This window comes from Crinia signifera, chromosome 4, assembly GCF_055691185.1.
Source record: "Crinia signifera chromosome 4, ASM5569118v1, whole genome shotgun sequence".
NCBI classification, from domain to species: Eukaryota; Metazoa; Chordata; class Amphibia; order Anura; family Myobatrachidae; genus Crinia; species Crinia signifera.
The window spans coordinates 93475804-93490221 of NC_139220.1; the positions used below are offsets into that span (position 1 = coordinate 93475804).

A 14418-nucleotide genomic window follows, 5' to 3' on the forward strand; every position below is an offset into this window, starting at 1 on the left:
TGGGTCGGACACGGAGCATTCAGACCGCAAATGCTGTGTCGCACAGGGGATGGGACCCGTGTCCTAATTTACGGTCTGAAAGCGGTATTAGTAAAGTTGGCCCTAGATACAGTATGTTATATAAAGTTGTGTCAACTTAGTGTTATTAGTACTTATTTCTAAAGAATAGCCTGCATATTGGTATTAAAGATCTGACCCCCTTTTCATCGCCTATGGTGCCCCAACCACCATCCCCAATATGTACATATTTTGTAAATATTGTAGCTGACTTTCTCTTACCAAATAATAAAGTATAATTTTAAATCAAAATATAACGACAGCCCCAGCCAACCCAGATAAAAGCCTAGACAAAAAGGTAAAGTATACATTCAGTATATATTTGTGTTCCCTCCCAGATTGGTCGGGAGGCTCACAAAAATTGAGTGCCACTCCTGGCCCCCCAGAAGGGTAGGCAAGTCTCCTGGAGTTAGCTGCAGCTTCTCCCCATCCTCCTACCAGGTAGTGATCCTTAAAATTGGATGGCCTGGAGAAGCCAATGATTCAATATGCATCATCATAGTCTGGTCGTGAATAGCAGGGGGCAGGACCATGATGATGTGAACACTCATCCACACACCAGTACTCGTCCACACACCTGTTGAGAGGCCACACCCCCATAATGACATAAACACGTGTCCACCCCCCCGCGCAAGATCCACATTGGTAGGTAATGGCCCCCTGTTTTCCCGACCTGGCACCTCCCACATGGGGCAGCTGTAAAGTTGGTATGCATGATTCAGTGGTGATTAATCTCCCGAGTCCCAACTACTGGCAAACATGATACTCAGTGTATTTAAGTGCGGCACATCATCATATACACAATTTCTGACATCTTCCCATTTCTGCCTGCTTAATAATTAAGCATAGAGAGGAAATGCATATTAATGAAAAGTAGTGTCTGTGAAAAAAATGATCTGCTTGATAAAAAAACCCTAATTGACAAATTTACTGGCTCAATAAATTGAATCTCTTTGTTATATATTATCTATTGCAGTTGGCCAGAAAGCTATTTGAAGAATGGTTAAACTATATCTACATTGTCCTTCTGTCTTTTGCAGTTTAACCAAGATAAGAACGCTATCCTCCAAACCCATAATTAAGAGAATCAATGTGTAGTCGACTTCCTCTAGGTGTTTGGATGCCAGTGGAAACTGGGCACAGTTTTCAGCTTTCATCTTTATTTTGTTTCAAGTTGGCAGATAAAAGCCACAGAGAAGGATGATTTGATTCCATGCAATTAACTGCTGATCCTAGATTGTTTCTTCAGTGCTGTCTCTTGGTGCAGGCTGCTGTATTCATAGGCACAGTGTGATTCTTCTCATGCTACATACTGTACAGGCCTTACCTGATATAGACACATTCGAGAACAAAGGAATTGTGAAACGAGTCCAAACATTTATTAGATTTCTAACTGAGACCTGCGAAATCTACTACATTGATTCCATTACTTTATTTCTCTTCAACCTGTTTCTTCAATCTGATACTGTATTTAAAATTCCTATAAAAATAGAGTCCTGAAATGAGGACAGTTACCAGATATAGAACAGGTTTTATAGGTCTTAAAAGCAGGGCTGTTTCTAGACAATTTATCTCCCAGTGGGAAGAAATCAAAATGGCCCCCCCCCCATACATGTGGTTGTGAAGAAATTGCGAGCGACGGAGACGCATGCGCTGCAAATAGGGGTGTGGTTTAATATAAGGGTGTGGCCTAGCTATAATGGGTGTGGTCTAGCAGTTACCTTACTTTTGCAACCTGCATGACCAGACATTGGTTACCACAGGAATGGTAGTTGTCCTCTAACGCTTAAATTGGCAGGCTGAAGGCACACAGTGACCTAGTACACCTCACAAGTCAAGCCCAAACAATGATTGGGCAGTGCTAGGGGTGTGTTACCCCACATTGTTTGTTCTCAAATTGTAAGTAATATGTGTACCAAGTTTGATGTTAATGGCTGCAGTCATTCCATAGTGATGTTGGAACATACATACGAGCTTACAGCATAAATTGTGGTTTTTAAATAATAAAAAATTAACTAATTAATTATGATATGGAATTTTTTTAGTTGTCTCGGCCATGTTTTAATACACTCGTAATACGATCTTCCCTTGTAAACTGTGGATTTGTATAGAAAGACAGAAGGACAGCCAAATTTTCACTTTTATATATTAGAAAATAGAGTTAGAGAGATAGATACTGTAAATGCAACCCTGAATTTTGCTCAGTTCAGAGATTAATGGCAATCGGTGCATCAGTGTTAGCATATGTTGTGATAGGCTTGTATCAGTGGATGTGATCGGTGATCTTGGTAATCGGAATATGCGAAAAACAAAAATTGTGTTTCTTAATTCATTGAAAATTAACCGTAATTCAGTTTTTTGTTTTCTTGGCCATGTTTTAATATGCTCGTATGTAAAATTTCATGATCTTGGCTTGTAAGCTGTGGACTATTGGACAGAAGTCTTCTGTCATTCAGTTTTCATGTAAACCTTGTTCCAATTAAATAAGCAGGATTTTACATATAATTAGTTATTATCCTTATTTTTTATACCAAGCTGCAAAAAAGAAAAGGTGAAAAAACATAAACATGGGGCACACTTTACCAACTAATGCTGTGCTCTACCAAACAATTGATGGTAGACAGCAACAGACTGTTATATATAGTCACAGGGATCATTGATCTCTAATCCACAGGTTGGAGGTTATTCTGGTTCATGCGCACATGTGCGAAATCACACGGGTGTGCCATGTTTTACAACTGCGCATGCACGTTTCTGCGCATGTGCCTGTTGCAAGTGGCCACAGTGAACAGAGTGTTCGGCGGGCGCTCACACCCATCAGTGCGGATGGGGGTGTGGGCTGTGTTGACATTTGAGTAAAAAAACTGTGAAAAACCCTGTGTCGACCTTGCCCATGTTGACCTAATGCCTGTGTCGACCTAATGTCCTGTTGACCTAGACCCATGTCGACCTAGACCCATGTTGACCTAGACCTATGTCGATGTTGCTGCCTGTTGACCTAGTGGTGTCGACCCAATGCTTGTTGACCTAGTTGGTGTAGATCTAACAACTCATACCCCATGTAATGACCCATATGGTAAAATAAAATAAGAATAAAAAAGTCACATTTTCCAAGTCCAAACATGTATCAGGTTCCACTTACAGCATGACGGAGTAGAGTGAGAGCTGCTTAAGAAAAAGAAAAAATATATTTTTATAAGCTAAGTAAAATAATTTTTTACAGTGTTTTTCTACATTTTTACATTTTTATTTTAAATTAAATATGCAATTGGAGACCACAACTGGGCTTCCATGGCATTGTGCGTATTTGAAGAACACTCAGCGGCACTCAGCACTCCTAGTAGTATTTTAAAAGTAAGTTTGGTGGAGAAACTTTCTGCCGCTTCAAAAAGTGGTAATACTAATTGTTTTTTATTGCCCAGTCTTGATAAATAGGCTTTATACTGTGACTCTAGCGAGGTGTTACATTTATGCCGTGTTCACACTGCGAGTTTGAACAACACAGCTTGGACTGCGGCGCCAGACCCCACTCACTGCTAAGGCAAATTCCCAGGTGAAGCAGTTCTACCCAGTAATTTGCCTTTTAACACAGGATTTTTTGCAGTTTGAACTGGTCAACCCATGTTTGCATACCCAGATCTTAAACACGGGTAAAAAGCAGGGTTGGAGACCCTGGAAATTTGACACAGGTTGACCCGTTCACACTGAAAAAAAAAAAAAACCTGTTTTAAAAGGCAAATTACCGGGTCGACATGCTAGACACGGGAATTTACCTTGCAGTGAGAACGGGGTATTAATGACTTTGTAAGGCAAGAGGATCGGCAATCTTTGAGATTTGTGGATCTCTACAGAGCATTGAACCCTAGTTGTTTGATTTAACCTATACATTACTGAGTTCTTTGACAGCAGGGAACAGCGAATTCATTTACAACTGCTGAGCTACCCAAGACAGTGGAGGAGGGAGCCGCACACATGGAAAGCAGGAGAGGGGAGCCGCACACATGGAGAGCAGAGGGAGCTGCGCACACATGGGGAGCGGAAGAGGGGAAATAAAACATACGGATCTCCACGGTTGAGAGCTGCTGTCAGGGCTGGGAATGGACAGGGACCACAGGGTGGTCTGCAGATTGAGATGTCTAAATATAATGCCAGGACCCGTAGTAAGCAGTAGCACTGTGGACATTGTGTGTGTGACACTGGGTGTATGCTGTACTGTATATGCAGGTGGCATTAAACACTGGGCATGGCAGCACATCTTAAGAGGGAATCACTGACAGGTACTGTCATTCATATAGGAGGGTGCATCTTACCAGGGCATAGAAACATAGCATTTGACAGCAGATAAGAACCACTTGGCCCATCTAGTCTGCCCCTTTTTTAAACATGTTACCTCAAACCATATTTGAGCCTTATTTTTTGTAAAGATATCAATATGCTTATCCCAAGCATGTTTAAATTGTACTACTGTATTTGCCTCTACCACCTCTGATGGGAGGCTATTCCACTTATCTACTACTCTTTCTGTGAAGTAATTCTTCCTCACATTTCCCATGAATCTTCCTCCGTCTAGTTTCAGTGCATATCCTCGTGTTCTGTTGCTCCTCTTCCTGTGAAGAATGGGTACTTGTTTCCTAGCACGGCGCCCAAGATTTCCATCTTATGGCATCTTATGCCATCACATGCATTGCATGCCATAATACTGCATATGATGCGATGCGATACGATTTTTAATTGTATAAGCATCCTAATGGGTCCTTACAATGTTAAATGCACCCCCAATACGATTTTTAATTGTATAAGCACCCTAGTGGGTGCTTACAATGTTAAATGCACCCCCACGCCACCCCCACTATCAATGCGAACCCGAAGCGTGGCGAGCGTCTGCAGTACGAGTCCTCCGACCTTTTCATACCCCCACTATCCACGTCGGCGTGGAGTTGATTTTAGATAGTGTGGCGAGCCTCGCGAGGGGACGCATATTACTTTACATGTATTCCGTGTCCCCTCGCCATGCTTCAGACTCGGTGGCTTGCTGCGCTCGCCACACTATCTAAAATCAACTCCACGCCGACGTGGATAGTGGGGGTATGAAAAGGTCGGAGGACGTGTACCGCCGCCCCTCACGGGCTCGCTACGCTCGCCACACTCTGGGTTGGCATTGATAGTGGGGGGGCATTTAACATTGTAAGGACCCATCAGGGTGGTTGTACAATAAAAAATCGTATACCGTCGCATTGTATGCCATTGTATGGCATACAATTGTACAACTTCGCGTCGCGTCGCATCGCATACCATATTTAGTCTTATGGTATACGATGCGATGGGCGCCGTGCTAGGAAACAAGTACCGAAGAATGTCTCCCACCTGTACCTTGTTAAAACCCTTAATATATATGAGAGTTTATATCATGTCCCCCCTTTCCCTTCTCTGCTCTAAAGCATACTTGCCTACCTGACCCTCTCCATGCGGGAGAAAATGCTCTGCTCCTGGACTTCCCTGGTAATGTAGGATTGCCAGCACCTGTGGTGAAACACCTTTACTAGCTCCCCACAGGTGATGGCAATCATACATTACCAGGGAAGTCCAGAAATAGAGCATTTTCTCCCGCATGGAGAGGGTCAGGTAGGCAAGACTGCTCTAAAGTATACATATAGAGGGTGAGATTCTCTAAGCATAAAATGCGGTAAAATTCCCGTTATCTGGGTTTTTGCCGCATTTTGGAATGCTGTAAGCATCCTCCGCCGGGTTACTGGCGATGCCCCATAGAAGCCTATGGACTTCTAGCGCAACCCTCCACCGCCCCGCACCGACCCACCGCCGCCCCGCACGGACCCCCACCGCCCCGCCTCACCCCCCCTCTCACCTGTGTCCGGGCAGCACAGAGCTGGGAGGGAAGGGAGAGCCGCCGGGTCCCCATGGGACCCGCTGACTCTATCGCAATATACAGCTTTTAATGCAAGAGCTGTCCTTTGCCATAATTATTGCATATGTTACTGCATATTCGATAATTATGAATGCAAAGTGCGGTGATGTGCGGCGGAGCTGGGGAGCGGATGTTAGAGCATCCCCCCCTAAGATATTTTAGTCTTTCCTGGTACGTTTTGTGATGTAGGCCATGCACCATTTTAGTTGCCATTCTTTGTACAGTCTCTAATGTATTTATATCCTTCTGGAAATATGCCCTCCAGAACCGAACACAGTACTCTAGGTGAGTTCGTACCAATGACCGATACAGTGTTATTATTACTTCTTTCTTTCTACTGCTGATACCTCTCCCTATGCAACCAAGGATCTGACTTGCCTTCTTACATTGTCTACCTGCCTTTAAGTCCCCTGAAATAGGGACACCTAGATCCCATTATAGTGCCATTATAGTTTCCATTATAGTGCCATTTATACTCTATATTTAGTCTTTGAATTTTTGAGACCCAAGTGCATGATTTTGCATTTTTTGCCATTAAACTGTAGTTGCCATGCTCTTGACCATTCCTCTAATCTACCTAGATAATCAATCATTTGTTTTACCCCTCCTGGTGTGTCTACCCTGTTGCATACCTTTGTGTCATCTGCAAAAAGGCACAATTTACCCTAAAATTTTGGGTATTACCCGCATATCAGGGTATTTGTACATTGAGTAACGCAGTCTGTGTGTGTCTGCCCCTCTGCCCACCATGCCCCCACTTAGCCGTCTGCCTGTCTGTCTATGCCCCCTCATCTGTCTGTCTGTCTATGCCTTTTTCTATCTGTTTATGACCCCCCCATCTATGCACCCTCATAGTGTTCTGTCCATCCACCCATCCATTTGTAAATCCATCTATGCACCTATACGGTGCTCCGTCTGTCTGTCTGTCTGTCTATGCCTTCTCATCCTGTGCTGTAGTCAGGTAGTGTCTCTCCTGCTTACATCCTTTCTCTCTCTCTCTCCTTGACAGTCTGTCTCTCTATCTTCCAGGGACATTATGTGTAATGGACACTACTGTGGCATTGTGTAAGGGGCAATAATGGGCGTATTAATTGTATAAGTAGGAGTACTGCAGGGCATAACTTGTAGCATAAATGTTTAAGGGGCATTACAGTGTGTGGTATAATGTGTAATGGGCATTACAGTATGCGGTGTAGTGGGCATTACAGTGTGTGGCATGATATGTCATGGGCATTATTGTGTTCGGCATAATATGTAATGGCCACTATGATGTGCGGTATAATGTGTAATTTGCATTATGGTGTGTAACAATGTGTAATGGGCATTACAGTGTGTGAGAATGTGTAATGGGCATTACATGTGTGGCATAATAGCCCTTATTCTGGTTGGTGCGGATATGTCCGCGTGCGTTCGTTCCGCCAATGTTTTTTGTCTGCGCATGTGCAGAGGCATATCTGCGCATGTGCAAAAGGGACATAAGTCCAAATTCCGCATGGATTGTTTACACTACGAACAGGGGGAGGAGAGGGGCGTGAAGGGCTGTTTGGCCTCATTAACATATGCATACGCCCCGCGTTTCATGGGCGTTCCCATGAAAACGCTGGGCGTACGTATGGTAATGCGGCCGTGACGCACGTGTAGGGGGCGGACATATGACATTGCTGGATGTCAGCTGCCTGCCCAGATCCCTGCTTTTGCACTGAGAAATGCCCGAGTGGTCTGAGCTCGCGGGAGCTGCCTGACCACTCGGTCCTGCATTCGATGGTATGCGACCATCGAATGATGGGGGAGGTTCCCAGAGATGGAGGAGGTGTACACATGAGAAATCCACTCGTGCTCCGTGCGGTCAGCGGCTTACCGCATTCGGACGGAGTGAGCGATCCGTACGGAAGGCGGGGTTTAGGACGCATGGTGCTGGCCGCATATTCGGCTCCGGCCGCACAGACCAGAATAAGGCCCAATGTGTAGTGGCCATTACGGTGTGTGAACATGTAATAGGCATTACGGTGTGTGGCATAGTGTGTAATGGTCTTTACATTTTAGGTAAACAAAACAAAAAATACTTTTTTGTGTGTGTTTCGGGGGCCCACAACTCGCCTGTTCCGCCTTGGCCCCTGGAGAACACCAGGTGTGGTATTTAGAGTTCAGTGTCCAAATAGTTGATAAATAGGAGCTGCCTAATGCAGTATTATACAGCACACTCAGTGTTATATAACATACATTTCACTTCTGCTCAAATTATTCATGATTGATGAATCAGGACCTGTGGAATTGGCAATAGGGAAACCAGTCCCATAATTAGTTGAATGCCAAGGCATATTTATGCTGTTTATGTACATTGGAACTGTAATAATTTATTCGCTTTTTTTGTCACTTTGTTTAATTATCGATGCTGACAATACGTTATGAACATTAACTTGTGAATAACTTTGAAGTGGGCTAATGAGCCAATCACATTGTTTTTTATGCTCCATTTTTCTATTTTTGAAATCTAATTAAAAACCCATGCAGTTCCTGTTCCCTGCCTGGGGTGTTGCTGTCTGCTGTGGTGTTTCTAGCACAGGTCTGGTTTACATATCAGTGCTGATATACACTGATTTGCAGTCCCCAATTACAGTCTACGTGGATGGTAAAGAATGAAAAAGCCACCCCAAAAAACCATGTCAATCGTTTCTAATTTGACATTTTGCTTGTGTTGACCATTTGTCAGTGCTGACTATATGCATGTCGACCTAAACCTTGTCTGTCAGATACCATACTGAACAATATGGCAAATGCACATATTTAGTGAATAAACATTAAAATGCAATGTACAGTTTCTGGAATGGGATAGATATATGACGGTTTCAGGACTTGACTGGAACTGCGGGTTACACATGTGCTCATAAACAGATGTACTGGAAGCACAAACCTCTTGAAAAGCTTTCTTTTCTTTGAAAACCTTGAGATGCACTGTGTAATTTAATTCATGGTGCATTATGAAGAGGCCATGCAACGAAAGACGTGATGTCAGGTTCCAGGAAGATCAGAAAGAACACTCAGGTCCTAATGATGCTTACTTGTCTTCATTCCTTGGCTCCGCAAGAGAGAAGCTGTCAATTTCCTCCTATTGATTGTAATCCTTTCAGTACAGCAGTGTCCCTCCTTTGTATCCCACGGGCAAAATAGCAGCTTGAAAACATCCTTCTGATTGAAGTAAAGCTAAATAAACCCATCAGCAAGGCCTAAAAATTATATTTAGAAAGTGACAGTGCAGATCTTTTTTTGCAGGGATGTGGTTTTCACTTTGCTGATAGCGCACAATTTGTATTTATTCTTTGACTTCTCTTCCTTCTAGGTCACCATTCTAATAAGCCTGGCACTTGCCTTTCTCGCTTGCATAGTGTTCCTTGTGGTCTACAAAGCTTTTACGTATGATCACAGCTGTCCAGATGGATTTGTGTACAAGGTATGCAGTGTTCTTCTTATTTAAACCAAAAATGATAAAAAGTATGTATGTAAGTTTGTCTGGCGGAGAATTATGTGTTTCGATGTTAAAAAGAGAGCCTAAATATCCTACTACTCCATTACAAAAGTAGGATGAAATTTGGTCATGCCCCTTAAATATTGTATGCCTGCCATGTCCTTTATTACAGATTACTACACTATTACCATGCCCACAATTTGGTAAACTTTATTCCATTTGGCTGCCAAGAATTTGGTCTGACAAATGAAAATCTGGACTTTGGGTAATACTTATGTAAGCAATAAAACATCTATTCCACTATAGTGATTTAAGCACAATAAGGTACGCCACACATATTATATATGGTTGGGGACAAAGAAAATGTGGATAGCAGTTGGCACCCTCTTTTTTTTAGACCTTTAGTGATTGGGTCTATATAGCCTTTTGATAAATTTCAAAGCAATAAAAGTAAAGTCCAAAATTCATAAACATTTATTAAAAAGTCTCTTGTTCCACATAACAGTGGTGATTGTTTCAGACCATAAAAAGTTCAGTAGTATATTTCACAATAGCAAATAGACGATCCCCTTCATCTACTTGCTATTGTAAAACGGTAAAACAGTATTAAAATAATGAAACGTCAGAACCTTTCCTGCCGGTGTGGTCTGCAATTATTTTCTTTGAAAATCTTGTGAGTGCCGCTCTACACTATAAATATATATATACTGTGTATATATATATATAGAGAGAGAGAGAGAGAGAGAGAGAGAGAGAGAGAAAGGTTCAGCCTGGCACTCCACCTTAATTACAGCAGCCACGGGTGCCTCCTGGACACTGATATTAAGTCACTTTAAGTTTACCTCGCGGAGTGTCACTGTCTGTTTCCAGAAAAAGCATATATATAGAGAGAGAGAGAGAGAGAGAGAGAGTAGTGCAGGCCGGCACTCCAAGCCACTGTAGAAGAGGTACTTGCCGGGTGCCTTCTGAACAGAACACGTATATAGATGCCAATTATTTTGGGGCTTTGGAATGTGACCCTGCAGTTGCTATTTATACAGTATATCTAGCTAACACCCATGGTGAGGCAGTGATCAGAATGAATCACAATGGGTGAACTGAATGCAATGTAGCGCCTGAAGTACTGTGTACATAGGAAAGAAATATATAGCAAGTTTGAAAATAGTAGCTTAAGTAACTAAAACAACTTTACGGTACTTCATTTTTCTTGAAAGGCCAGAATATAATAATAAACTAATGTCACTTTTTAATTTTAAGAATTTAATTTCATATAATGATGCAATATATATTTTTAAGAGGCATTTTTGTCTATTCTCTTTCATTGCAGCATAAGAGATGCATACCCTCCTCCCTTGATGCCTATTACTCTGCACAGGATTCCAACTCACGAGGAAGATTTTATACTGTAATTAGCCACTACAGCATGGCAAAACAAACAAGTTCAAGATCTGTCTCTCCATGGCTTTCTTCAGGAACCCTTAACCATGAAGGCAAGGCTAGTAAAAGTGAAAGTCACTAGAAGGTCAAGTAAACAAGGAACTTCCCTGTTCCCAGTGTTCTGGGCATGGCTCAGATGAGGTGCCGCAATGAAGATGCAAAGCTGAAAACAAACTTGCGGGAGTCACTAATGAATAACATGTTTCTTTTTTGTGCATTGTTATTGTTATTTTGTAGTCACAACCTTGTACAAAGGCATGTTTAATGTTTATTGTTAACTTGCAATTTAAAAATAGAAAAAAAAATGCATATTGAATTTTTTTTTTTTTTATATTGCCAAATTCTAAACACGGTTGATAGAGGATGCAAACATATACATAACACATAGCAATTGAATGTCTTGCTTTGTTCTCCGTTACAATTGTTGCCATTGTTCTTTGTGAACTGGCAGCGGTTTACAATGTGTTGGGAGAACGCTTTGCCCACTAGAGTACTTTCATAATAGTTCCATGAACAAAACAAAGAAAAGCTACATTCACAGCTTAACATTTTATAATATATATTTTGACATAAATAGTGGGGACACAAGTTTAGTATTTCAGGTCCGACAAAAACAACATGTTTTCCAATTATCTATTTTTGCTACTATTCAGGCAAAAATAAATAAAGTGTTATTGGACAATAATACATTTGTCAATTAATAAAAAACAAATATAAAATGATAGGCATCCATAAATACCTCAGATCCCCAATATGAATGACCCATTGGTTAGGGATAAGCTTAAAAGGTTTAATATTACATTACTAACAATATTTTAAAATACGCAACTTTTAAAATAACATGGGCACAATCCTAAGCAGTGATAATGGGATTTAGTTATACAGATGGAGGCGCTCCGGCGCTACAGATGAGCGCAGTTCCATCTGTATATAGATAAAATGATAACGCGACTATGATTCAGTGGGTGAGAATAGTATAGCTGGTGAGCCCTTATATAATAGCTGCATCACTATATATAAATCCAGTAAATAAATGGTTATAACTGGGGTGTGTTTGTGATCTCTGTTAATTCAAGCAAGCAAGAATATACATTTACAATTGCATTCAATCTTCTTACATCAAGATGAGTGGGCAAGATAAAACTGTTTTTAGGCATACTATCATCATGACTAAGGTGCCCATACACAGGTCCAATTTGGGCTGATTCTGATGGATATTGCCAATATATCGAGTGAAATTGGCCCAAATTGGAGGTGTTTGAGATCAGGGCCAATCCGATGTGCGGTCCTGTGATCATTGGATCGGAGCCTGGAGAACTTATGTGCAGCACATAAAATGATGTGGAATTGGACCATCAGTGGCACATCACGGGTGCTTTTTAGTACCCGAAATGTATTGCATCCTTTGAACTCCCCCGGCAGCTCTTTTGGCATATAAAGTACCAAGACGGAGGTAGCCCTCAAGAGGAGCTGCCCGGAGAAAGGTCAGACCTGTGTATGGGCACCTTTAGAAGAGCTTATTAACTTCAATAACTGAGTAATAGAATGCAGTTATTATTAAGTACTAGTTATTGGCTACTAATAACTAATACTTACTAATTATTTACTAACGACTAATTATTAGATACTGATTACTAGTTGCTTGCTTATTACTAATGATTTGTATGCAAAGTTACTTTTAAATCAAATTCTATCCACATAAGTTTACCCTAAGTATAGATACAGTACTCATCAATTGTAGATACACTCAATTATAATGCTTATATTCTTTAATGTAATTTGAAACATTTATTATGTTAGTTTTATCTTTTTTTCTCCCTTTTATTTGGCACTGATTAAATATTTTATTAATTGTGGAAGTATATTATTTACCCTCATTGTTTTCTTACTGGAAGTTTTTACTGGAAGTTTTTTTTTCTTTCTCTATACATCTAAAATTGCATGGGAGGTTTGGCCTGTTTGTGCCACCGACAGGTTCAGTTCCCCATCGGTACATAAACATCCGTTGTGTAAAATAGGAGCATACAGTGGTTTTTGCAGCTCTATTTAAGAGCTACAGTATATTCTGGCATTGCAATTTTTTAAATTATTGTTTTGCTTAGGCTAGTTCTATTTAGTAAATTGTCTAATTATTTCACTAGATGCAACTGACCGTGCTGTATAAATATTAAACAATTACCTGCCTTGGTAAGATGTGCACATTAGTCATAATTACATTCTGTAAATTCATCTTTGATTGCATTCCTCACAACACCAAGTCAGATTGTAGACAAAGAAATATTGTAGGGCAGTATATTATTACAATTAGATACGACTCCATGCTTTAAATGCATAGAAATTAAGTAGCATATAATGTATGCATTGTTGATTGTTGTTTCATATTCTTTTAAGGGTCCAGTGAAATGATCCTTGGTGTTTGACTCCCAAATGCAGACCATTTTCCTTCTAGTGAGAACTGTGCAGAGCTTTCTGAACTGTGCTGTGCTACCATATGTACTCCATAAACTTGAGCTGAAGGTGTAACATGTGCTGTACCCAGACTATAGTGCCAAATTATCATTTGGAATTGTTTCCTCTACTTCTTATCACCTGTAAATCCATTGTCACTGTAAAAAAATAATTTGGCTACTCATTGTTTATAATTTTGTGGTGTGTTCTTGTTAGTAGCTAGAAGAGAATGGAGTATTTTGATGTAATCATTGCACTCTTTTCTGACAGGAACAATAAAGCTGGATGTGTCTGAACTGTGCTAAATTGTCATGTTATTTGGTAACACCCGAAGGTTCGAAAAGGCAAGTAACAATAACAAAGATAGAGTTTACATCCACAACAACGGAAGTACAAGACCTCCTTTCTAAGCTGTTGTGTTAATCTTTATTTAGATTTAGCATTCAAAATGATGTAACTTTACACAATTTATTCATAGACAAATATCTATTTCACTTACAGTCTCAAAGTTCAAATGTCGCCTTATTATAGCACGTCCTGTGATGTTAGGAATATTACCCATAATTTAATTATATCTCCTGTTTTCACACTATGGCCACCACGTTTAATCTAAGCATGGTTCTGATTATTTTATTTATTACATTAAAGAAGGCGTAGCATAGAAAATGTATTTGCTGTAGTTATACATCACCTCTGAGATAATGCAGTATTCTGTTACAAGCGTCCTCTGGTGGGTCTGTGTAAATGCAGCCTGATTCCTATATTTGTTCTGTGTTCAGTTTCACCTGTCATATAATTAAGCAATTAGCACTCTGTCTTGTGGCAGACTGTACACCGGTAGTGAATTTCCTCATTAAGGGGGCTTGTCTATTCTAGCTGTTCTGATTGGACATTGCTCCCTATATTACCCAGCCAACCCTAAGATCTGTGCTGGTTATGCTGATTGTTTCTAGCCATTGCAGCAGAGCACATACATGCTTTTCTGACAAACCCTTATGTTATCTCCTGTACTTAGTCCTTGTCTGTATACCCTATCTTACACAGCCCTGAGTTTGTACCTAACTGGATCCTGTCTCCCAAAGTTTGTTTG

At 40.8% G+C, this 14418-nt stretch overlaps 1 protein-coding gene across 1 annotated transcript in view; it reads left to right on the forward strand.

Moving 5' to 3' along the window:
- NSG2 (neuronal vesicle trafficking associated 2) overlaps window positions 1–13624 on the forward strand; it is a 45199-nt gene extending 31575 nt beyond the window's left edge. Inside the window, exons 4-5 of the mRNA XM_083181999.1 lie at window positions 9318–9428; window positions 10771–13624. Of these exons, the coding sequence (XP_083038125.1) occupies window positions 9318–9428; window positions 10771–10962 (303 nt within the window). The 3' untranslated portion in view covers window positions 10963–13624. The remainder of the gene's footprint in view (window positions 1–9317; window positions 9429–10770) is intronic.
- Window positions 13625–14418: the final 794 nt, after the last annotated feature.